Below are 26,672 nucleotides of genomic sequence, written 5' to 3' on the forward strand. Positions count from 1 at the left end.
AACACACCATTGTAAAGCAATTATACCCCAATAAAGATGTTAAAAAAAAAATGTTTAGGATCAATGACTTCTCCTTGGAAAATTATGAATATTTTAACTTCTAAAATTACTGAGACTGGAAAGTCATGTTTCTTAGAAACATTTTGATGTTTATTCCTCACTTAGCTGAGTACAGCTGAAAGGATGTATTTTTCCCAGGGGTTAGATGTACCTTCCCCACCAGATTTCTGGTTGCTTTTAGGCTCTGATGTCATCATTCATTCTTCACTTGCAAAAACATGCAATATCATGAGAGAAACGAACTCCATTAGCGTTTTCTCCTAAGTGTTATCCAGTTAAGACAGTGGAATGATTTTTTTTAATTTGCAAGAGAATCTTTGTTGGGTAAAGAAACAAGATTAAATATATCTGGGAAAAGTGAAGTTATTGCTAATATTTTATAGGCTGCTATGTAGCTTTTAGATTGAAAGGCTAGAAAATGTGAGACATAAAATATATGTGGCTGCTGCTCCTTACTCAAACCAGGTGAGACAGTACTAGGAAATATCAGCTATCCAATGAGAACAAGGACCAAGGACCTCCTTTATCACTTTCCCTAACCAGGACTTCCCTAAGGGCAACCACAGAGGAAAATATGGGAAGGCATAGGCTTCAGGCAGCAGGCACATGGCCAGTTAAGTGAGGCCGGTCAGAGACCGCTTGTTACTTGAACTTCACTAGGTCTTGGGACTGTTCTGGCAAGTTGCCCTGGTAGTTTTCAGCTCTCCTGAGTGTGGTCAGAGCTACTCCTCCCTATAATTGTGAACTGAGGGCAGGAGGGGCCATGATTGCTAGAGGAAGGGGCAGTGAAAAGTTGAGATGCAGGAAGTGTGTTCTACTGCTCCAGCCTTCCCATGATGTTTTCTTTCCGTGTTGTTTACGAGATTAGTTACTAACCCTAAGTGAATGAAATAAAAAGTATGATTCTGTTCAGTTTATCACATTATCATTTTACTTTTCTCATGAGTATATCGTCTCTTCAGAAATGTGCATGTCTTTTTCAAGCTTAATTTTTTAAAAGGATGTAAAATATAATGTATTATAATAATTTGTATATACTTCATGTGATTTTCATTGATTTGGGGAACATGCTGATTTCTTCTCCCTAAAATAATTTCAGGAGCAGACATGATAAGCATACATAATGAAGAAGAAAACGCTTTTATACTGGATACTTTGCAAAAGCAATGGAAAGGCCCAGATGATATCCTATTAGGCATGTTTTTTGACACAGATGGTAAGTGATATTTATACTTAAATTGTTTCTTACATTTTTTTCTTAATGTTAGTAAAACTGATAACTTTCTTTTAGATTCTTCAATTCTGTAGTTCGCTATTTCCTGTGGTTTCCAGGGACTGTATTTTCAGTATGCACCCATGTACCACAGCTTTGCCCTGAGCAGCTCAATGTGTGTCACATATGAAAGTTAAAGTTGATTCTTTCATCTGGATTAAAATATGGTTCTAGACTCAGTATTTCTGTAATATGGTAGGGTAATAAAAATTGGTACTAGTGTCAACAATAGGATAAAGATAGACAACTGTCAGGGTAATACTATGTAAATGTATTTATTGTCACTGTTGAAAATAGAAAGTACATAATTTTCAAAATGAAATGAAATTACTAAGGTTACCATTAACATTTTAACTATTTTCTTGACTATTTCTTCATGAAAATTATATATATATTTTAATCACAAATGGGATCTTCTTCAGAACCTTTTTGAACCAGTATCTTTTGCCTGTGTACAGGATATATTCCTCCTTCTAATTTAAATCCTACAATCAGAAGTTTAGACCAGACATATCTTAGTAACTTCCCACCTTTAAAACTAGACCCAGGAAATCCCTGGTGTCCAGTGGTTAGGACTCCATGCTTTCACTGCTGAGGGCCCGGGTTCGATCCCTGGTTAGGGAACTAAGATCCCACAAGCCATGAGGCGTGGTCAAAGAGTTAAAAAAAAATAAAGCTAGACCCTTTCTTTGACTTTAACACATTTTATACTGTCATAATGTTAAAAATTTTCCTTAACTGACAGATGACAGCTTCAAGTGGTTTGACAAGTCAAATATGACATTTGTTAAGTGGTCAGACCAAGAAGATGGCGAGGATCTAGTTGACACCTGTGCCTTTTTGCACACCAAGACAGGTGATTGGAAAAAAGGAAATTGTGAAGTTTCTTCTGTGGAAGGAACCCTTTGTAAAGCAGCTAGTAAGTATAATTGAAGGCTTTTTTCCATTCTAAGAGAGGTGGGGAAAATAGGACTGGTTTTAAAATAATTTTCTTTGTGATGTGTGCCTCAATATAAAGAGGAAGTAAGACTTCAGAAGATACTGGGTTGGTTTGCTCCCAAGACTCTTGGAAGTCAAATATGTAATCCTATTACATTTCAGAGGTAGGGCCAGATCATGTGAACCAGGCATACTTTTATTCTACCTGCTTATTCTTAGAGCTTCTAAGAAGTCAAAAATTTCTTATGTTGTTCAAAGGAATTGTAATAGCCTCTTTGTGATTTGGTTAAACAGTGGAAGTGGTGAAAAATAATCATGGCTGATTCCAGAATTCTAATGTTAGTGTAAAAAGAATTTGATTCAAGGACATCTTTGATTAGGCCAAGAAAAATTGCATCATAGTTTATAATTTACTCTGGATTAAAGTATAAGTTTTCTTCTCTCACATCACAGTGCTTTCTAATGAACAAAATTATCCTGTCCCAAAATATTTTCATATTATTGTTAAACATTAGTTCTTTTATGTTGTAGAAAGAATTGTTTTCTCACTAAAGACATTTAAATTTCAAAATACAATTTTGGGTTGCTTGAAACAAGACAGAAACAGACATTTCCCGCATTGCATCCTTAATATTCCCCCCTTCTACTCCAACTGCAAACCAAAACTGTACATCTGCCTCCGATTATTTCCTTTCTTTACATCTGGAACTACATACAATTTTTTTTTTTTTAAACTTGCCCCAGCAGGGTTTTTGACTAATCAGTCACACTTTTATGGTAGTAGCATTTGACTTCCAATATTTGTTGGATTTTTAGAAAGTTGGTTCTTTTCATATACTATGCCTCAGGGCACCATTATATAAGCCAAATTTTTAATTAAACTATAACTTCAATACATCAGAAATAGTGAGCAAGTCTGTACTACCAAGGTAAGGTCACAATTGTATACTTTTACTGTTTCTACAGACTTTCCAACCCAAATCCTCTTATTTCCCTCACTTCATCACACTGTCTTTTTCTTGAGTTCCCTTATTCTTTTTCCACCAACTGAGCTAATGAGTTTTTACCTCTCTACATCCTTTTTTAAAAAAACTGAGTTCAAAACAGATAATACAGACACATGACCAAGCAACAGAAATATGGGTAGTACTAAGCTATTAAAGGGTTCGTTTTAAACTACTTTGAAAGTGTTTAGAAGCATTCTTAGAATAAGGCATACTTAAATTAATTATGATTTTCTTTTGTATTCTAGTCCCATATGAAAAGAAATATTTATCAGGTAAGTATGGTCTTTTGTTAAATTTTTCCCACAAGAAAGAATATATTAAGATTCTAGCATATTAAAGTAGTACTGAAGACCTCTTTAATTATATGACAGTGTAAAGTAGAACAACTTTTATAAGAATACAGAAAGACTTGACACTTTAAATATATCTGCAAGTTATGTATGAAATGAACATTTTTTTAAAACCAAATTCTATCTCCTCATTGCTCCATTATCTGTTTTTGTGGAAAATGACTGCATCTTTTGTTAAAAAAATTTTTTCTTATAGTTGTAATTACAGTTCATGAAGAATCTGTCTTAGGGCTTACTAAATGCATTTTTTGGGAAAGGAACAGGTAATATATTTACATGGTTCCAAAAGCAAAACTATATAAGGCAAACACTGAAAACTCTGTCTCCTTCCATCCTATTCTACCTGAACCCTTATTGGGCACTAATTCAGTTTCTTCTTTAAATGTCTAGTGTTTCTTTTGCCAACATAAACAAATTAAGAGATATGACTTACTTTTTTATTCACTAAATATCTCTCCATATCATTACCTATAGATAAATCTTCATTCTTTTTTACAACTGTATACTCTTCCATTGTATAGATACATTCAATTATTTACCAACTCCAGACCCCTACTGGGTTGTTTCCAAACATTTGCTATTATTACAGTGCTGCAAGGAATGAATCACCTTGCACAAAAACATGTTTATCTTAGATTCCCTGAAATATAACTGCCGTATTGAACATGAATATATAACTTTGATCAATACTGATAGTTTCAGAGAAATTGTACCATTTTGCATCCCCAAAAATAATGTGTGAATGCCAGTTATGAAATTTTTGCAAATTGTGTAGCAGTTTTTAACCTCCATATTTTTGATGTGTAATTAACTGAGGATAAAATGCACAATCTTAAATGTACACCTTGGTGGTTGCTTATGTATAAACCTGTATAACCACCACTCAAATCGAGATAGAACATTTCCATCACACCACAAAATTCCCGCATGCCCCCTCCCAATAAACGCCCACCCTACCAGCATCCACCCCACAGGCAACCACTTTTGCTTTCTATCATCATAGGTTAGAGTTGTTTGCTCTTGACCTTCACATAAATGTAACTTTTTCAGTCAGAATATTTTGATTCATCAGTGCTGCACATATATATTGTACTTTTTCTATTGCTGCATACTACTTTATAAACACACCATAATTTGTCCATTCTCCTGTTTATGGATATTTGATCATTATTAGTCTGGCATGAATGTGATCGTACTATGAACATTCTCATACTATTTTTTTTGGACCTTTGTTCTCATTTTCCTTGAAACAGCCATAGGGTAGCTAATAATGTTTAGCATTATTAGAAATAATTTTTCAAAGTGGTTGAACCATGTTAACATTCCTGCTGACAAGTTCCATTTGCTCTACGTCCATCCGATGATGGTCTTGTCAAATTTTAGCCATTCAGATGGGTATGTAGGGTGATCTTATTTTTATTTTTTTGCGGTACGCGGGCCTCTCCCGTTGCGGAGCACAGGCTCCGGACGCGCAGGCTCAGCGGCCATGGCTCACGGGCCCAGCTGCTCCGCAGCATGTGCGATCTTCTCGGACCGGGGCACGAACCCGTGTCCCCTGCATCGGCAGGCGGACTCTCAACCACTGCGCCACCAGGGAAGTCCGAGTGATCTTATTTTAATTTCCCTGATGAAAAATGAAGTTGAGCACCTTCACACATTTATTAGCCATTTGGATATCTTCTTTTATAAAATGCCTATTCTTTTGCCCTTATTTTTTCCTTAATATCATGATTATTCAGTTTGGAGCTTGCTATGACAGAAGAGGAGGAAAGGAGTGTTTATGGGTTCACTGGGTTCATGTGTATATAGGAGAGTTAAATCCTCACTCTTCTATAAGATGAATATAACATCTAAAAAAAAATCAAGCAAAGCACCACCTCACACTCATTAAGTTGGCTATCAAAAAGAAAAAAGAAAGGGAAGAAAGGGAGAAAGAAAGGGAGAGAGGGAAAGAGAAAGAGAGAGAGAAAGGGAGGGAGGAAGGAAGGAAAGAAAAGAAAGAAAACAGAGGGACTTCCTGGTGGTCCAGTGGTTAAAACTCTGTGCTTCCACTGCAGGGGGCATGGGTTTGATCCCTGGTTGGGGAACTAAGATCTCACATGCTGCACGGTGCAGCCAAAACCAAACCAAACCAAGCCAAAAAAAAAAAGAAAACAAAATAACGAGTGTTGACAAGAATGTGGAGACCGTGGAACCTCTGTGCACTACTGATGGGAATGTAAAATGGTGCATCCGCCGTGGAAACAGTACAGGAGCTTCCCCCAAAAATTTAGCATAGAATTACCATATGATCCAGTATATACCCAAAAGATGTGAAAACAGGGACTTGAACAGAATTTAAACAACCATGTTTATAGCAGTATTATTCTCAGTAGCCAGAAAGGTGGAACCAAATCAAGTGTCCATCTACAGATGAATGGGTAAGTAAAACATGGTATATACATAGTATGAATATTATTCAGCCTTAAAAAGGCAATTCTGACACATGCTACAACATGCATGAACCTGGAGGACACTAGGCTAAGTGAAATAAGCCAGTCACAAAAGGACAAATACTGTATGGCTCTAATTATTTGAGGTACCTGGAGTAGTCAGCCTCAGAGACAGAAGGTAGAATGGTGGTTGCCGGGGAGAGGGGGGAATGGGGACTTAATATTTAATAACAGTTTTCAGGTTTGCAAGATGAAAGTTCTATAGTTGAATGGTTGTGACACAGCACAACAATGTAAATGTACTTAATGCTACTGAACTGCACACTTTAAAATGGTTAAGATGGTAAATTTTGTTATGCATATTTTACAATTAAAAAAATTTTTTAAATCAGAGAGCAGTATAAGCATGCATGGAGGCAAATAACAGAAGTAACAAGAGTGGCTGCTTTGAGGAATGGTAATTAAGGGTGAGTAGTAGTAGGGCAGGAAGAACACAGTATTATCATTACATACCCTGTAGAACTATGGATTTTAAGCTATGCACATGTATACTCTGGATAACATAAAATGATATATGCAAACAGAAATATATGGTGAAACCTTCAGTGTGGATAATTTCCATTTTAGGATCTTAAAGTAGACTGGAGACCTGCAAAGTTTATTTCAAATTTTGAAGTATGGCAATTATTCAAGCTAAGAAATATAAATCTTGATAGGAATAAATGTGTGTAACTGTTTTTCTAACCAATGTGAGAAATTCTCAAAATAGTGAAATATTTATGTGATGAAACTATATTTGTGCTCCCCAAAAAGCAATGCTATCAACTTGTGTATCCTGATTTCCCATATTTTCTTTTGTCTTTTCCTTTTCAGATAACCACATTTTAATATCAGCTTTGGTGATTGCTAGCACAGTAATTTTGACAGTTTTGGGAGCAGTCGTTTGGTTCCTGTACAAAAGAAGTTTGGATTCTGGTTTCACCACAGTTTTTTCAGCTGCACCCCAATCACCTTATAATGATGACTGTGTTTTAGTAGTTGCAGAGGAAAACGAATATGATGTTCAATTCGACTAAGGTTCTGGAAATCTCAGATTAAGACATCAAATACCTTGACAGTGATTCCTATGCAAGATTTTAATATAAAACCTAACAATGAAAATCATGGTTTTTATGATTACCTAATTCCAGTAACGTTCACTATTCTCATGTTATCACTGACTGTGACAAAAATTAATCTTTAGGATTATAAGAACAAAGTTTTTTAAAAAGGAACAATCTTAGATATAATTTAATGGTTTTAACCACCTCCCCAAATGCACCTTTCACTTGAATGAAGGAAAGCTTAAAGCCTGATTTACTATTTATTAATAGTAAATCAGGTAAAAAAAAAAACCAAAAAACCCAGTCTACTTGTTTTACCTCCTCCATCTTCCCTCCCAGAGTGAGTTGAATCACCTTGGTTTATAGTTGAATTAAAAAAAAAAAAGAAAACTTCTACTTATCACTATAATTTTAGCAATCACTAGGCCTTTAGTAATTTCTATGGTCTTGCTCCTTTATCAATAAGATATGGAGAATAAACCTGACCTTAAAATAGATTCTCTATATTTAGATATCACTTATGCTGGTTACTCTGATAATTCCTCTAATATTTCCATCTTCATGATTTACATGCAGAAAATTTTACAGATTTTTAACACCCCATATGCCATGTAATTATACAGTTTCAGTACTCTTAGAACACTGTTTTGGACCACAAACAAACAGTATTTAGCACTGATCATAAATGGTCAGAATTTCAGTAAGATTTAATAAATTTTGTGAAACAAAAAAAAAATTACAGCCATACCAGGAAGGTGTAGAGGAGGCTGGCATTGCGGGTAACGCTTGGGTCATAGTGTCCTTCAAGGATTTTTCTCCTACTGCCATATCTGTTCCTATATATATCTCATGCTCCTCAAGCCTTGATGAAGTTTATCCTTCAATGACATGAAACCTGTGTAAGCAATAACTGCAGAGAAAAACTAAATACTACTGTAGTGATCATGTTCAAAGTTTTCAGTATGTGTATTGTACATTTTAAGACAATGGTGAAATAATCATTTGGGGGGTAAAAAATGAAAATGGAAGAAAGCTGAAACTATGATTTCTTTAGCAACTTAAAAACACAGAATTAGAAAAGATAATGTATGTACTTCACATAAAATTGTATTTACTTTACGTAGAAACTTGGAAGTGCGAGGAAAGTAATCTCTCTCCCTAATGCATATCCCATCATCTATCATCTTATGGGAATACTTTTCATATGGATAGAGACACTATCTCTCAAGGTTGACCAGTGGCAACGAAGTCCTAGCTTGCGCCATCTGTTTCCACTGGCCACCATGAATCAGAAACATCCCTCGTCACAATTAATGGCAGTTTTCTTAATGAGACAATAACTGCAAAGTGAATAATGTGACTATGTGGTACTAAAAAATAAATTTTATACTAGGTGTTATTACAAAACAATTATGCTCTGTAAAAGCTTTGAGATTTTGTGTATTGATTGAGATGTCTATTTTATTACTGATAGAGTATTAATAGTGCTGCTAATCGTGAACATTAGACTGGAATTCCTTACTGCTTTTGCTACTCAAATTCTACCACTCCTTTAAGAACTGAGGCCAGCCATCTGTTCCTTAAAGCTTTGTAACTATCAATCACAGATCTTTACAGTATCTAATACAGTAGCCACTAGCCACATGTGGCTATTTAAATAAAGTTCATTTCCTCAATTGCACTAGCCATATTTCAAATGCTCAGATCACATGCAGTTAGGAGCTACCACGATGGGCAATGCAAATTGTAGAACATTTCCATTATCATAGAAAGTTTCAGTGGACAATGCTGCTCTAGAGTCTCCCCTTCCACTTCTACATAACTAATTTTCTTCAGTTCATTTCAATAACTTCTACCTAATAATGACAGCTCTACCAAAATGGCTGTTTTAACTGATTTAATTTTCCATGTTTGATTTTATTTTCAAACAAGTCCTTAAAGACCCCGGTAATGCAGTGCTAAATCTTAATTCTCTTTATATATCTGAACATCTGTAGTAGGCCCTTGTATCTATTTGGTGGTCAACAGAAAACTGAATCATTCAAGTCTGTGTTTATTTTTAATATTAACAGTAACATTAGCATGCCTGTTTATATTCAGAATGTATAAACTGCTTTCTTCAAACATCTTGGTTCTACCCAATAATGACAATGTAATTCTTATGTTTGGCAACTATTACTACTATCATTACTTTTAGCTGCCATTTACTTTAACTACATTTTCTTAGGAATTTGCAATCTTAAATTCTTAGGAACTTGAGTAGTATATGGTCTCTATTTTGTTCAGAATTTAAAAGTGATACCAATGAAAGATTTTTCTTATTCCCTCTAATTCACATTTACAGGACATATGAAGCTAATACAACATTGAAATACTAAGTGGTACAAAGGAACTACAAGAATACTATAAAGCCCAAGCCACTGTCTGTATCTGTCATTTAGCAGTTAATATAGCAAAACCATAAATAAATTGTATGCACACCAATGGAATGTTTTCTACCATTTACTTAAAATTTTTAAATAAAAAATTCTGTGGGTTAACACACTACATTTTCATGCTGAGTTCTATTAAAAGCATAAATGTTTCAAATTCAAAGCATCCCTAAAGACCTGTAGAATAGATACTGATACTGACATCCTTAAATTTTGCATATCTGCTTTAAGGAAGGCAACGCAAAGATAACAGGCAGAAGTTGACAGGCAGAAGCTGAACAAATATTTTAGAAACAATTATATTTCATATAAAATGGGATTTAAAATAAGATTCTTGGCTATAAGGTTTGAAGGCTTCTTTGAGCACCAGTTTAAAAGGAAACATTTCAAACTATAAAGTAAATCAATCAGTATGCACTTTATTTCAAGCCGAAGTTTTACATTAAGACCAACAATCTGACTGAATGTGGGCAAACTGTTGATTCACATGTGAGAAATTACATGGTTTCTATTTGGGTTCTGAAAAAGTAGCTGGACAAAAGACTTTATTTAACCTGAAACCCACCTGCAGGCGTTTTTAAGTGTATCCTAAGGGTGTTGACAGAGAAAATATACAGTGTTATGGACATATACACAACTCAGGACCACAGTATGGTGAACAGTTAATGTTCATCTCTTCTCTAAAGGTAGTGAAAAATATTAAGTCATCAAATAAATGCTTAGAATTACCAAGGAACAGTTAAAAACGACCAGGATCCAAACAGGTTATTTATATCATATTTATCTATAAAGAAGTGACAACACTAAAAAACACATTGAAAACCAGTGTTTTAAATTCTGAATGTGGGATTTAAAAATATTTAACTTGAGACTGCAATAATATTTTTAACCAAATAGCATCTGACTGGCAATTCTGATATAATTTACAGCTGTAATATTCCTAAAAGGAATATCTACATACTATGGCCTATCAAATATAATCTGCATTTTGCACATCAATACAAAAAGTTATCCATTTGTACACTTTATATATTTTAAAAATTAGACCATTGCTAAGTGAATTTAGAATTCAAATTAAATTTGGAAATCTAATATAATGAATGCTCTTAACTTTCTCCCCATTCTTTTTTTTTTTTTAAACACTGGAAGCAAGTGATTATGAAAATGAGACCGCAACTTAAGGCATTTTAAAAAGAAAAATAATTAGGTGCCATTTGGCAATTTATTCTAAAAGCATACTTTGTCCCACTTTTTTCACTAACGAGACTAAAACACCAACCTTTTTTCATAAATATAACTACAGTAATCACAACACAAAAAAGGGCTGTCAGCATTGCTTAGATATTTAAAACAAGGGTAACACTTTCCCCACTCATCTAAAAGAAAAATACTTTTAATTACCAGTTTATAAACATCAGATTCACTGGCCATGTTAAAAGGCCCAGCAGAATTTTAATTCAGCAACACTTGAGAATGAACATATATATACATGCATAATATGTGTGTGTATATATATATATTTTTTCATTCTATATATATATAGACAGTAAATGTATTCAATAGGTATTTCCCCAGAAAATTAATTCATACTTAATTGCCAGTTTTAATAAACACTGTTCACAGATCATCCATTTGTCTCATGTGAAGTTAGGCAATATCAAATGTTCTGTTATGGTCTCCATCTTCTTCAGAATCATCCTCTGAAGCTGTTGAAAGAAAACAGGATGATCAAGAATGATTTTAAGGGGGATGAGAATGGAAGTGTAAGTATGAAGCCAGAACAGCAATGACTTGTACGATAAAAACCCCAATGTAGTATATGCCAGGGTTAGGGCGGTCTGACTGTGGGTGAGGCCCGTCTACAACGCTCCCACCCCCACACTTTTTTCTTCTGTTAGTTTTTATTAAAATGAAAATGTTTAAAAATGTGATCCAAGAACATCTAAAAAGTTTCTGAGATCAATTTGTGTTCATAGTAGCTAATGAGAAATACACTAGAGAAAAGAAAGAGTAAACTTAAGGCAAGTGCTCTCACACACCTGAGTAGAATCTGGCTTATTACCGCTGCATGTTTGATGTATCCGATGAGAATGAAAAAAATGTACATAGAATAACAGGTTATGGGTGTTCTTGAAATTTACATCAGAGCTATGTCTATACAATGCCAAGAAAAAGCTCTAGTCAAAAAAGCTTTATATAGACACAGCCTAAGTTAATATAATTGGATTTAGTAAAAACCTTTTGTTGAGATTATTCCTATGCCTCCACATTGTCAGAAATTTATCACTCTCGCAACACGTCCGACCTCAATTTATTTTAAAGTCATTAGTGGCTCAAGAGTTTAATATAAAACTTCCACGAACGTCTTTAAGAAGGACACAGTAAGTACAAGACTATGTAACTGTCTGCATGTGAAGGAAAACGGAAGTTCACTAAACATCCTACCAGCATTTCCCCTATTATCAAGGGCAGAAAGGTTAAATGTACACTCTTCTTGTATTTAATACTGGACAATTTAAGGGCAACCAGCAAATGGAATCAACAAGAAAAAATTATGCAACACGTATAGATGAAACTTCAATCTCCATATATTTACCTTGCAGAAATTTAAAATCCACTTTAAATAAATATCAAGCATATACTTAGCTCATGAAGAGTAAATCCTATGCTTAACTTTTATGCAATATCATGGAGAAATGTTAAACTAAAAAATAAAATAGCTTTTCAGAGAATTTCTCATGTTTTCTATTGGATTAACTCTACAGAACAAAATTCAGTCAGAACCAATTTTCAGAATGTATTAATACTCTAGTACTTAGAAGTTAACTTGTAGCACCCACATCTTTCACTCTCAGTTGAGTCTGGGTATATATTTCAACTTCACCTTTTTCCTCTCATTCACAGGTTGGGAGTAGACCCTCCTATATGTTTAGAAAACTAAATTCTAAATGAGAATGTTAGTTGAAAAAAAACAAGCAATCTGGGCAAAATGTACACTGCAACAAATTACTCTCATCACATCTGACAAAGTATCAATTATAATTTACAAAAGACAGAACTAATCTTTGTACTAGCTAACATGATGGATCTGAACTAAGAAGGAATGAAGGAAAAAAAGATTTACACTAATGAAGTCCCACTTTATTATACCATTTGATTCCTTTATATACCATTTCCACACATACTAAAATTGTGAAAATGCATTACCCAGTTGTACCTCTAATCCTTTTAAAACTTAAAAAAAACCTTACTTCAAAGGATGCTAAGCTTTCTCTAGAGGTAAAAATATTATGCACACTACAGGTTAACAGTCCAAGTATTTTGAAGATGAGTATAGAAGATAATCAATTGGAGAATACATATATAAAAACACTTCAAAGAGTGTACTGGAATCTGATCATGGGATGCCAGTTGCTTTGGGTGAAAAAGCACAATAGGGTAATCTTGGATTCCCAGGAACTGTTCCAGAGCCACCAATATCTGTGCCCACCTGGTATGAAGCACCCTGGAGGTTGTAGGACTTTGAGAAGAGGGTAAGCTGTGCAGATGCCTGTAAAGATTTGGGCATTAAGTGCCTTCACATAGGAGCCCAGGCAGAAGTCCTAAAGCTGGAACGTGATCTTAAGAGATTGGAGCTGCTGGCGGAGCTGGCTGCCTATTAAAGGTCCATGAGGACCTGAACAAGGAGCAAAAAAAAAACAAAAAACTATGGCTTCTGTTAGGGACTCAGAATTAGGACTCTTTCACCATTATATTCCTAGAACTATATATAAACCCAGGGAACACCTTTTATGATCTAACAAAGCTAAAGAACAAGTAAAATTTCACACACAAAAAATCTAAAGAAGTGTGTTTTGATTAGTAGTTAAACGTCTTCTTTTAAAAAAGTGTTAACATTAAAAGTGTTAAAATTAAGGTGATTAAATATATATTTTTATTTTAAATAAAATACCGATGGTTATAATAACACCCTTCCATACATTAAAATTAATTTAATTTTTAAAAAATAGGCTCTTAAAAAACTAGTGTCAGTTGCCCAACCCATCTTTCCCAAATCAATTATTCTGGTATTATTAAGCCTATAAATGAAGCTCTAATTTGGTAGAAAGAGTATATATATACTTAGGTTTTGCTCTGTGGGTTTAATTTGCAAAAGTAAATTCAACAAGTCTGGGGAGGGGAAATTCCACCTACTTTCGAGATCTTCCATATGTGCCTGAAGAGTTCTTGCAAGGTTAATAAACTAGAAACAATGCAGAAAGAAATACAGTAGTTTAAATGTAGCAAATGGATCTAAAGAGAGAATCAGTATAAGAGATTCATTTCTACTTAAAAGTCAAACATAATTTTAAGCCTTTAAATAGGGGGTCTTTCTCCCCCCACATCAAAACTTACAAGCTTAAGGATATGATTTTTTTTAATGTCTTATATAATCATTATTACCTATGTAAAAATCATATATTAATCATGTAGAAACTGGGAGCAGATATAATATTCTATGAATACCGCTGTCTTCTTGCATTGATATAATACTTCCAAAAACTATGGAGAAAAAAATTAAACCTCTGCATTTTGGACCCAAGTGAACTTTAGTGGTCAATTAAAATAATAAATCAGTATTTTCCTGCCTAGAAGTATTACATTTGACTCCGTACTTTTAAAAAAATAAAAGTGACTTCCACTTTAATATTAACTTGTGTATACCTTTTACAAAGGCATGAATTCAACACATATTATTATATACTTTATATGGTTCGTTCACTCTGAAGAGGTAAGTTGCCTGTTTAGAAATCAAGAGCTCTTTGCTCAAATTCTGAAAGCTCTTGATAGTTCGTTCTCTTTTCTCTGAATGATAATAAATCTGTCAACTGGCTCACAGGAATAGTGTTTACATGATTACAGAAAAATGTTCTACCCATATACACTGAATTGGCTATTTGATAATTTTCAAAATATAATGGAAACATTATACCTCACCATAAACTCTACTAAATTTTCATCACCAAGAGAATATCTATATAAAAAATAGTTTGAAGGATATGTTTATGAACACATTTCAAAATAGTAGGTGTTCAGAATGCTACTGCAATGAGATATAGACTCTAGTCCCCACTACATAAAATGGGCAAGGCAGTATAAATTTCCATAACAGTACCATTTAATTAAAAATACCTAACAAACAGCTAGCTTAAGTGTTAAATTAAGGCAATAGGGTATAGACTAAATACCAAATAGTCCAGCTCTTAAGTAGTTTGAAATATGGAGGCTTAAAAACTACTACACTGGTAATCTTTTACAAGAAAGTAACAAATAAATTGAAGTTAATTTCCCATACTCTTTCAGTTTTTGGAGTTCAATTTCAGGTTTCTAAGTTAAAATACTGAGTCTTGTTTTTGTTTTTTAATTAAAAAGAGCATTTTCCTTAGTACTTCCAATTCTGTCCCCGTTTTTCACTGAAATATATTCCAATCACCTTCAAGAGCTAGAAAATTACTTCTTTTTCTAAAACAGCTTTATGAGAAAATAAGGCTGCTTGATAAAGAGGTAAGGCAGACAGCAATTTCTATTAAATCTACAGTACCTTTAATTTTAAGAAAGATTTTAATGTAAGAACTCCCCAAAGGAAATAGACTGTGAACATATAAAACAATCTGCTTTCCAAAGCAAACACTTGTTGCATCACATCCTCCCTTTTCCCCTGCTCCAAGGTTACTTACTCGGACACGTGTGCTTGGTTCATTCGTATTTCCCATCATATCAGAAAAGCTTTGTTCGCACAAGTGCAGTAACACAACTAGGTAGAGACCAGAGCTGATAAACTCATACTCAGCCTTCAAAAGGGAAGCAAACAAGAAAAAGAATATGGAGAATGAAAAATTAATAGACAAGAGATTGACATCCAAAGTATACTGAGAAACTAGAGAAAATGTATTCATATCCAGTCTTAGTAAGAGATACAGCATCATCCATTAAACCAAGAAATAAAAAGTCACGCTCCATAATTTCATAATTTTACTAATGCTGTAAGGTGTACAAATAGGTGTGTGAATATCCTCTTTATTTTCATACAGTCTTCTTTTATGTAATTTATATAAAAGTGGGACTTTTAACTCATTTGATGGTAGAATGAATGCTCTGGTTCTATCAAGTTATAATGCGCCTAACAGATTTTATTAACACAAATGGCTACAAATGTTTACTTAAAATTATCATTTCATCTATAGCTAAATCAATAAATTATACAATTAAAACCTAGTCAAATGGGTCAAGTGTCTATTACATAATATAATTAACTTTAAGGCAACAGCAGATATAAAAATGAATAAAGGTAATAGAGTAACTGTTCTTCGTATCATTCACATAGAAATTTATAGTAAAAACTGTCCTTTGGTTCAAAATTGTTGTTCTGAAGCTAAGAATACAAGTCATGAATATAGTGTTATTAAAAACCTAATCTGTCCTGTAATTTTTATACAGTGAACTACCTGTAAGTTGTACCATTTTTGGCAATTAACTCATCTGAAGTTAAGAACTATATGTTCTTAGTAACAACTTCAGCAAGTAACGGGTTATCAGATTCCACAGAGCATTCAAGAAATCTGAAATTGACTTATTAAAACTTTCTTTAAATCTTCACTTACTTTTCTTATTTTTAACTTAAAAGGAAATAAATTTATGTCCTCAAAATTTTTAAAAAAATTTTAATGCTTATCACCTTGAAAAAATTGAAGCCACTGGACAATGAGGAAATAAACTGCATTAAACTAATCATTTCAAATGAGAGTAGTTCTTGGGCCCCCAGAATCCAAGATTCACACAGAACAAAGAAGTTAAAGCCAGGAAGCTTAATCAAGACTGTCATTGCTTTTATAATGACCCCACCTAATATTTCCTCACACTTAAATTATTTAAGATTGTGGGTCATTAAATCCTTGGAGAACCATGAAAACATTCCTGGTTGAATCGAAATGCCAAAGAACCACCTTTAAGAGACATGATGGAGCACCTAGAGAAGGAAGAATGGCAGAAGAAAACCATCCTTTGAAATCTACTCTCATTTTGAAAAGATGAAAAAAAAATTTTTTTCTTTCCATCATTCTATTTTTACATACTCTTTCCCCCGTTCTTTAAAATACCAATGCTCAGCTATCTAGAAAGACTCCTTAGGGATTGAAGACAACTCCTTGCTGAAAACACTATTCTCTTTGGACAAGTGGCTCATTAAAGAATAAAGTAATAATTAGTATGAATAGCATCTATGCTACATCAATTGCCTTAATGGTTCATTAATTAAATCAGTGATTCTTAACCTGGATCTAAGTAATCAGCTTCAAAGGATCTGGGAATCCCTTAAATCATATACAAATATTGTGTCTTTGTATATTTTGTTAGGAGTGTGATTTTAATCAGATTTTCAAAGGGTATTCATTATTCCCACATTTTAAAAGTAAAGGGTATCCATAAAAGATCATGTTGCTTGATTCCATTTATATGAAATATCCATAATGGATAAATCCAGAGAGACAGAAGGCAGTTGGAGGTTGCCGAAGGAAGCAGGGGACAGGGAGCAACTGGCTAACGGGTACAGGATTTTCTTTAGGAGAGATGAAAGTGTCTTAGATGGCGGTGGTGGTTGCACAACATCGCAAATATACCAAAGTGTTCACTTTAAAATGATTTTTATGTTTATGTGAACTTTACCTCTATCAAAAAAAGGGGGGTGTCCACTACTCCTTTAAGTGTTTTTCAAGCATTCATGCATTCTCCCACCATCATATCTCTTTTATAACAATTATGCTAAGCACACTTGGAGAGTACGGTTCTTGAGTCATCCTTGTAATCTCCTTTAACATCTTTTTTCCCCAGAATTTTCCTTTAGGAGGAAGAAAAGGGGGATAATATTGAACTCTTCATTCTACCTATCTAAGCATCTCAAAAATTTTTTTTAATTTAAAGCTTCAAGAAACAAAAATTAGTGACCAAATCATTATTAGGAGGAAAACATTTATCAATAATACCCCAAAATCTGAGAAATGAGAATATTTGAAAAAAAATTTAATAAGATTAGATTATTGATTATATGAATAGACTATAATGACACAAATACTAAAAGAAAGAGGTTTATAAACAATGTGAACTTGGAATAAAAGATTTCATAAGTTGTTCAACATAAAGTTGGAGGTAGGAATGAGGAGAGTGGAGGGAACCAGGATAGTAGAAGAACATGGGGGCAGATAGGCACATAAAAAGCTATTCCTAACATTAAAAAAAATGAAGGGAGGAAGGGAGGGACGGAGGGAGGGATGGAGGGAGGAAGGAAGGAAGAAAGAGGATGAAGATCCAGGGCTTGGTGTTTCAAAAATGTTCTAGGACTAAGAGGTATTCACAACTAAGACAGCTCTTAGCATGCCTATTTGGGGACCACTTAGTAAGCCTTTATTTTCACTTTTATTTAGCAACCATATAATAAATTTTACCTTAATTTTAAACCTGTGACTTGCTTTTTTGCCTTTCACTTTCAAAAAGTTATAGGAAAGTAAAGAAAAATTATAAAATCATACCTAATGCAGTAAAAGAAAATTGTTGTTATTATTTTAATGCAGGTTTTCTGACCATGATTTAATCTTTTCTTCAAGAGTTGTCCTTTAAGCACAGAATAGACACTTACCAAGGTAAATTAGGCAAAATATACTAACTTGTTCATTTGCATGAGCTCTATGTAGTTCATGAATATCAAAATCCTCCAGGTTAAGCTGCAACTTCTCTTTACAGAGTTCACAGGTGGTTACAGCCTCTAGCGAAGAACCTGGTAAAAAATTACAAGTAAAGCTTAATTTTGCAGGGTCACCACAAAACATTTTTCCTTGTAGGTTTAAGCTTGGAATACAGAAAACTGAAAGGAAGGCAGGGAGGAAGAGATAGCAGGGAGACTGTGCTACAACCATAAACCAGTAATGTCTCCTAAAATATCAATCAGTAACACCTGATGTGCATGTCAAGTCCTAATCTGTGGTACCTAAGCCTCCACCCATTATTTGTGGTTCAGCCCACCAGATGCTCATACATTTTGATATGGGAAGCTGACAATGGAATGTTATCTGTACTTCCTACTTCCTCAAGTACTCTGGCAAGATGCCAAGAAAACATGGTATCTAAAATGACTAGTTACATATACTCAGGCTAGCATCTTTAATGTGACAACATATACTAAGACCTTCTGTGGTCTAAGAAATGTGTCTTCCCTGCAGGATAGAAGGCAAAAAAAGGGATCCACCTTTGTTCAGATAAAAACAGCCCCCCTCCGCCATGAAAAGAATGAAGTCCTTATACATGCTACAACTAAGTAAAATAAGGCACAAATAAGATACAAAAAGGACAAATGTTGTATGATTCCACTTGTAAGAAATATGTAGAATAAACAAATTCACAGAGAAAGTAGATCAGAAGTTAGCAGGGGCTGGGGAGGAGGGGGAGAAGGGTGTTAGTGCTTAATGGGTATAACATTTCTGATTAGGATGACTTAAAAGTTTTGTAAATAAATAGTGGTGATGATCACAAAACATTTGGAATATACTTAATGTCACTGAATTATATACTTAGGATTGGTTAAAAGGGCAAATTTCATGCTATATCAATTTATATTTTACCACAATTAAATAAAATTCCGTCTGTCCTATAGGCACTCAACATTTGGTTACTCCTAAGCTTCTGGCTCCAATTAAGTAAGTCTTGTCTAATTAAATAAATAGACATTTTCCCCCTTGTGTTTATTTTTAGACAGGGTTTTAAAATGAAAAAATGTACTAAAAATTAGAGCAAGTCATGTGCATAAACAAGATAAAGATTTAGATTCAATTTAACTAACATTTACTGAGTGTTTGTTATGTGCCAAAATAGATTAGAAGTTCTGGAGATTCAGGATAAGTCCATAGTATTATGACCTGATGGAGAATATAAATAATGTGAAACTTCAGAAGGCTTTCTCTTATCAGACATTTATTCTCTGATTCAGAAGCAGGAAAAAATGTGATGGTCATAAAATATGGACACTGGATATCATTAAAACAAAGTCTTTCACATCTTAGGGTTTCATTTTTCTCTTCCACGGAACAAGTGACCTACAGAAGTTGTTCAAAAAGGCCATACGCAGATGGGAGGAACCCATTTATCCCTACAGTCTTTAATCCAGGACTCTGTCCTTTACACCCCACCTCATTCAGTAGGCCCTGACTGCATTTGCCTAAACTTGTACTAGACGTATTCTATTTATCTTTGAACATCCTGTAGAGTTTTAACAGTCCATATATAGTAGCTGCCTAATAAATGTTGAAATGAATCTCTACCAGAGAATCACCTACCAGATGGGGTCTTTATGTAAATACGAGAAAGCCTTGTGGAAACTTAAAAGGAAGGTTCAGTTCTTGAGATCTTAACATTCATTTGACCATGAATACTTATTATTACCTTTAAAACCTATTTAATTGAGTACTTACTATGAGTCCAATACTGTGAGAAACTATTCATAAACATCATCTCATTTGACCATAACAACAAGCTATTACTCAATTTTATTCATGATGAAACTGAGGCTCAATCCCAGACCTACTTAAAAATGTTTAGGAATGGATGTGAGGCATCTATATTTTTAAAAACTCCAATGGTTAATATTTTGATCAGCAACCAGGGTTCAGAACCAATGTTAAGAGACTTACTCAAAATCCTATAGTTAAGTGTCAGAGTCAATATTCCAACCTAAGCATGTCTAACTCCAAAAATCCAATGTTCTTAGACAATATATTGTGTTATCTGTTTTCCTGCCTACATAATACTAACAATCCAATTGCAAATATAACAGAAGGTGAGTCAAGTTGTTTTTCATTTTGGTAATACCTAACATCTCTGGACCCTTGCTAAGTGTCAAGAACCATGCTGAGCACTCATTTTATCTTAATAACACCCCAGGGTGGTGACTAATAAAGCCTATGAGGCTATCATAACACTATACAGCCAAGAAGAGGCTGCTACAGGTAAGACAGCCCTATCCCACAGGTTCGGGAGCAGGTCAGGTTACAAGAAAAGATAACCCCCTACCCCAAGGAGGCCTTTGCTAACCTTGCTGCAGGAAAAAAGTTTCCCACTAGCCTCGTAATCTCCAGTTTGAATAGGTTACTCAAACTTCTCCAACAGATTATTAAAATTAATACCATCATACCTCACAACCTGTTTGCCTATGCTACCCAGCTATCATCATCAGACTGTCCTTTTCACACAATTATGTACATTTATTACTCTGGTCTAATTTCCCATCCTACTAGTCACATTCTTACCCTACGAGTAACATTTCACTAGGTCCTCTGGTACTTATAGTCTAACATTAAATTCCTCTTAACCAATCTCCTTTATGAATTATCTCTTCAACTGCAAGCCTGAACCACAGTGCCTCACAAACTGATACATACTCTTCTGCAGCCATTTTTTCCCCCACAATGCTTTGTACCTCAGGACCAAGAAATAGGGATAGATGCCCCCTCCCCACACCTATTGCTGTTTTGAAACCCTAAGTCCCTCCTCATGCATTAATGACTTTAGCACGTCTCTTCTTTACCCAGCTTATTTCTTGGCTATTTCAACATGCACATAAGACCACATTTGATTCTGACTTCCTCAACATCCCTGCTTCCAATATTACCCTAAGCCACCTACTTTATGGTCATACCCTTGACCCTGTCATTGCAGTGTACTACTGCACTACTCCTAAAATCCGTATTTTAAGCATCGTCTCCTGTGCACCTACAACTTTTCATCATTTTAGCTCACCTACTCTGGCAATTCTCTTCAATGTCACTGAGATTCAGAGACACTGACCCTACCACTTCTCGCTATCCACTTCCTAATGTCCTTACTCCCTTCCTTATTTTGTCTAATTTCTAGGCTTACCACAACTACAGCCTTATAACACCCTTAACTCCCTTCATCATACTTGCCTGGCAAAGGTCCCAACCCCATCGAACTCAAATCCTCATCTGTATCCAAGTATCTGAAAACTGCTTCTTAAAAAAATGTACATGTATCCCAATCCCACTTTTAAATCATATTCATGGCCACAGATTTTTATGGACATTAGTAGTACCTGAAAACCCTGAAAGCATTTTAGAATGTTATTTTCCCCACACATGAAAATCTCTTAACCCATCCCCTCATCAGCTAAAGACCTTACTAAGAAAACAAGCAATTATATAGGAATTCAAGCACCTTCTCACCAAAGCAACAATCTGATCAATAATCCATATCTACACTAGCTTTCTAGCGATGAAGTACCCTTTTTCCTATTAAAGGCTAACTACTCAACTTGTGCTCTGGATCCCATCTTTCCCTTCCCTTTTTTTTTTTTTTTTTTTTTTTTTTGGTTCGCGGGCCTCCCACCGCGGGTACGCAGGCCTCTCCAGTTGTGGAGCACAGGCTCCGGATGCGCAGGCTCAGCGGCCATGGCTCACGGGCCCAGCCGCTTTGCGGCATGTGGAATCTTCCCGGACCAGGGCACGAACCCGTGTCCCCTGCATCGGCAGGCAGACTCTCAACCACTGCGCCACCCTCCCTTCCCTTTTCATAATTTTTTTTCTCTCCATTGTATCTCTTGTTAAAATAAAAAATGCCCTCAAATTTCTACCTCGAAACAAAAACAGAACAAAAACATGTACCATGACCCCATATAACTCTCCAATTCCTACTGTGTCTCCAATCTCCTTGACAGTAAAGCTTATTGTAAGAGGGCGTCTATGCTGCTGCTTCCCCAGTCTTACTCAGCTCAATTTAATCATAAAGACACCTCCCCACCACCTCCCCAGCACTGAAGTCACCAAGGTCATCCATGCTACCAAATCCAGCTGTCATTTCTTTGTTCCTTTTTTTTTTTTTTTAAGATGTACCTGGGCCTCTCACTGTTGTGGCCTCTCCCATTGCGGAGCACAGGCTCCGGACGCGCAGGCTCAGTGGCCATGGCTCATGGGCCCAGCCGCTCCGCAGCATGTGGGATCTTCGTGGACCGGGGCAGGAACCCGCGTCCCCTGCATCGGCAGGCGGACTCTCAACCACTGCGCCACCAGGGAAGCCCCATTTCTTTGTTCTTATCTCTTTGTTCTGATTTCTTTGCAGTACCTGACAGGGTTGGTTACACCCTCTTAAAACATTTTCTTCTTCTGGCTTGCACAACACTACATTTTCTCAGTTTTCTTCATACCAGACTGAGGCTGCTCCTCAAATCTCCTTCTCTGTTCCCACTAAGCGTTTGGGTGCCTCAGGGCTCTGCCCTTGGGCTCATTTTTTTAATATCTGCTCTTGCTCAAGTGACCTTACTTAATCTCAAATCTTAAAATATTACGTGCTCATGATTCCTAAAACTGTTATTTTCTGTGCTAAAACCCCTGAAACATCACGCCTGTCTTGCTAACTGCCCATAACCATTTCCATATGGTTATTTAATAAATACAATATTTCTTCAAATACAATATATACAAATACAATATTTCTAAAACAGAACTACGTTTCCTCTCCCAAATTTATTCTATTCTGTCTTCTTTATTTTCAGTAAATGGCCCCACCATTTATTTAGTTGCTCAAGGCAAAAATATGAGCTTCGCTAAGTGTTCTTTCTCCTTCACTCCACCACATCCAATCCACTGGCGAGTCTTATAGAATCTACCTCCAAAACATACCAGAATCCCTCATCCATTTCTACCACCACCATCACTACCTCTTGTAAAGACAGACTCCTGGTTGGTCAACACAATAGATTCCCGGTTGACCTCCCTGCTTCTACTCTTGTCCCACTAAACTCCACTCTTCACAGAGCAGCCAAAACATAAATAAGATCATTTCACTCCCCTGACCTTCAGTGGCTTCCCACGACACTTACCTAAAAATCTAAGCTTCTGACATTAACTCTCAAAGTCCTAAATGAGCTAGCCTCTGCTAATCTCTCTTACCTCAACTTATCACCCCTCTCCTTTCCCACTAATTATATTCCAGCCATGCTGGGCCTTCATTCAATTCCTCAAACACACCTAAGTCATTCCCACCTTAAAGTCTCTGTACTAGTTGTTCTGTGTGCTGGAATGCTTTTCCTTTCATTCTAGAATAGCTAGCTCCTCTTCGTTCAAGTATAAATGTCCTCACCTCAACAAGGCATTCCTTTAACACGTAATCCCACCAGGAGAGCAAGTGCCTTGTCTGTCTTGTTCTCTGTATCCCACATCTAGAACAATGCCTGGCTCCATAACAGGCACCTAATAAACAACGACTCCCTACAGTAATCTTATTGCTGCATAGCAACATTAGAGACAATAAAACTTTTTCAAGGACACATAGTTGGTAAACAGTAAGAATATTTCTTTGATTCAAAAAGATATTGCATGATGTAAGGGTTACCAACAATAACAAATTACAGTTGCATTATACATGTATGACAGTAGATTGTTCAGTAAATGAAATATAAGAAACACTATTATACGTTAAATTTATGAAGCAAGACTAATGCTCTTCAATGCTTTTGCTTCAAAAAATGATTGATGCTTTTGATAAGAGTATAAATTTGACAATCAATAAATTATAACCATATTTGTTAATTAAAATGCATACATACGTGCATCTCTTGAAAAAACTGTGAAAACAAAATACACAAAAGGGTAAATCTTACCAGAGTTAATTTTGGCCTGTAACCATTTTTTCATACACTCTTGGTGGACATATTGCAAACTTCCTGTGCACTTGCATGGCTCTATCAGCAAGTTAGAGGATGATGCAGCTGCCATCTGACAAATTCTACATAAATCACCTTCTTCTTCTTCAGAGTCCTCTAAAAGGAGGCTGGAAAAGAAGGTACATTTCCTAAACAGAGCTATCAAAACCATCCTGGTTGGTCATTTCCAATCATACATAAACCCAAACAATATCATGGTCTCTCTAGGTAGAAAAAAGGCAAACAACAATAATAGTAAACAGGAACTTCTAAGAAAAACTGTATCAGTAAGAATAAAAATTATAATAAATATTTTAAAGGTAAATGAGGTAGGCTATCCTATTACTTATCTTCAAATGGTTTAAGTAATTATCTTTGGTACCACAGTTTTTTTTAATTTTATTTATTTTTTATACATCAGGTTCTTACTAATCTATTTTATAAATATTAGTATATATATGTCAATCCCAGTTTCCCAATTCATCCCACCACCACCACACCCCACCCCTGCTACCAGAGTTTAAATTCCATATTTTTCACAATCAATTTGTAAGTTTCACTAAGATTTTAATTTCTGCAGTACCACAGACTACTTCAATTCCAGCAGTATAAAGATAATGTACTTATATACCCATCACTTTTGTCCCTGCAAAACTTTTTTTTTTTTAATATTTATTTGGCTGCACCAGGTCTTGGTTGCGGCACGAGGGATCTTCGTTGCAGCTTGCGGGATCTTTTAGTTGTGACATGTGGGCTCTTAGTCGCAGCATGCGGGATCTTTTAGTTGTGGCATGTGGGATCTAGCTCCCCAATGGGACTGAACCTGGGCCCCCTGCATAGGGAGCACAGTCTTAACTACTGGACCACCAGGGAAGTCCCTGTTCCCCCAAAACTTTTAAGACAAGTTTGATGAATTAAACAAATATTGACCTGTGATTTTTCAATTTACATGTTAGCAGAGCCACATATGTTTAAACTGATAAGCTTTTTGTATTAAATCATAATAAAAAAAACCAAAAGAAGAGATGTAAAAATTTTTCATTTTCCCCACCCCAGCGATGTTATTAAATCATCCTTATTTCTACAAGGGTAGGCTTTTAAAGTGTGGAGCAGTTTCCATTAACCTATGTCCTCTATTTCACAGGCCAACATGGACTGCTTAATTTAAATGCAGAATGATCACTGTAAGACAAGTCGTTTTTTAAATTAAAATCCCTATTGCCTTAGTGTACTGCTGACATGAAAAAGGTACTCAGTAAATTGATGATACAGAATGCTAAACTGTTACTGAAATATAACCTGGATTATATGGGTTCCAAATGAGTTTAGCAAAAGATGTGTGGAAAGAGGAACAGGCGTACTTTTAGGTGACTTTCATGCCTAGGATTAACCAGAGATACAACCTCAAGCATTAACATTTATGTTTTACCTTTAGATATAACTTTCTTTGGTTGGTAAGTTTTTACTTTGGGAGACTCAATTTTTTTATACTTTTATTCATTTAATTGTAAAGTATCTTATAATCCTCATTTTTAAGCAAAATATGTAATAAAGGAACACACACATATAAACTCTGTCAAAATAAGCAACAAATGCTGCTTTTTAAACTATCTTACCAGACAGGGTGGTGATGGCTTACTTAGTTTCTCTTTGGAAATCACTAAATTAATTTTTTGCCCTACTTACACTACTGCACTCAAATTAATCTAACTTTGAGCACAAGAAATATAATAGTTACTACATTACTCAGTAGACAGCTTGCAATTAGAGGGAGCCCCTGTAATAACATTAAAGCTAACACTACCAGGGCAGAGTAAATCTTTCTACAAGGAAGGAAAAAGCGCAAATTTTAAAAGAAGAGAACAGTCACATGGTAACAATTTGTCCTATATAAGGGAAAGTGGGAAGATATTAGTCAATGTTCAGTATCTCAGAAAGCATGCGAAGCTCCCTTTATTCCCCAGAGCAAGATTTGAATGTATTTCCTGTTAAAGACCATAAGACCCTAAAATGATATAACAACTATGCTCCCCCAAAATTCCATCACATGGGGCCTTTATGAACAAGAAAAAACAAAAACACCCAACGACCTTAGCTTTACGTAAGTCTTTTCTTCTTACAAGTATATTTTACATCTACTATCCTATCCCATTTTATCATAAAACTAATTTTAATAGGTGGAAAAAGTAAGTAACTACACTTACACGACAAAATAATTAAGTTGGAGTGAAAAATCTCAGATCTTTAATCTTTTTTTTTTTGTCGGTACACGGGCTTCTCACTGTTGTGGTCTCTCCCGTTGCGGAGCACAGGCTCCGGACGCGAAGGCTCAGCGGCCATGG

General features: G+C 35.2%; 2 protein-coding genes across 10 annotated transcripts in view; one reads left to right on the forward strand and one right to left on the reverse strand.

The window, feature by feature from the left end:
• The window catches only part of LOC113632839 (CD302 antigen), a 131,212-nt gene extending 121,564 nt beyond the window's left edge, over positions 1-9,648 (forward strand). For both annotated transcript variants that reach the window (XM_027130518.1, XM_027130508.1), the window contains 4 exons: positions 1,160-1,276; positions 2,079-2,252; positions 3,525-3,551; positions 6,935-9,648. In XM_027130518.1, coding sequence (XP_026986319.1) covers positions 1,160-1,276; positions 2,079-2,252; positions 3,525-3,551; positions 6,935-7,137 — 521 coding nt within the window. In that variant the 3' untranslated portion in view covers positions 7,138-9,648. The remainder of the gene's footprint in view (positions 1-1,159; positions 1,277-2,078; positions 2,253-3,524; positions 3,552-6,934) is intronic.
• Positions 9,649-9,990: 342 nt separating this feature from the next.
• The window catches only part of MARCHF7 (membrane associated ring-CH-type finger 7), a 48,610-nt gene continuing 31,928 nt past the window's right edge, over positions 9,991-26,672 (reverse strand). For 2 of the 8 annotated variants that reach the window (XM_027130528.1, XM_027130536.1), the window contains exons 6-10: positions 24,289-24,458; positions 18,293-18,402; positions 15,314-15,427; positions 13,791-13,839; positions 9,991-11,660 (exon numbers count right to left, since the gene is read on the reverse strand). In XM_027130528.1, the coding sequence (XP_026986329.1) occupies positions 11,539-11,660; positions 13,791-13,839; positions 15,314-15,427; positions 18,293-18,402; positions 24,289-24,458 (565 nt within the window). In that variant the 3' untranslated portion in view covers positions 9,991-11,538. Of the gene's footprint in view, positions 13,273-13,790; positions 13,840-15,313; positions 15,428-17,077; positions 17,470-18,292; positions 18,403-24,288; positions 24,459-26,672 lie in introns of those variants that run through there. The other 6 variants (XR_003437973.1, XR_003437972.1, XM_027130561.1 and 3 more) reach the window with 6 other exon arrangements.

Source organism: Aethalodelphis obliquidens, unplaced genomic scaffold, assembly GCF_003676395.1.
Source record: "Aethalodelphis obliquidens isolate GAN/ISIS:26980383/991018 unplaced genomic scaffold, ASM367639v1 scaffold2, whole genome shotgun sequence".
In the NCBI taxonomy this organism is placed as follows: Eukaryota; Metazoa; Chordata; class Mammalia; order Artiodactyla; family Delphinidae; genus Aethalodelphis; species Aethalodelphis obliquidens.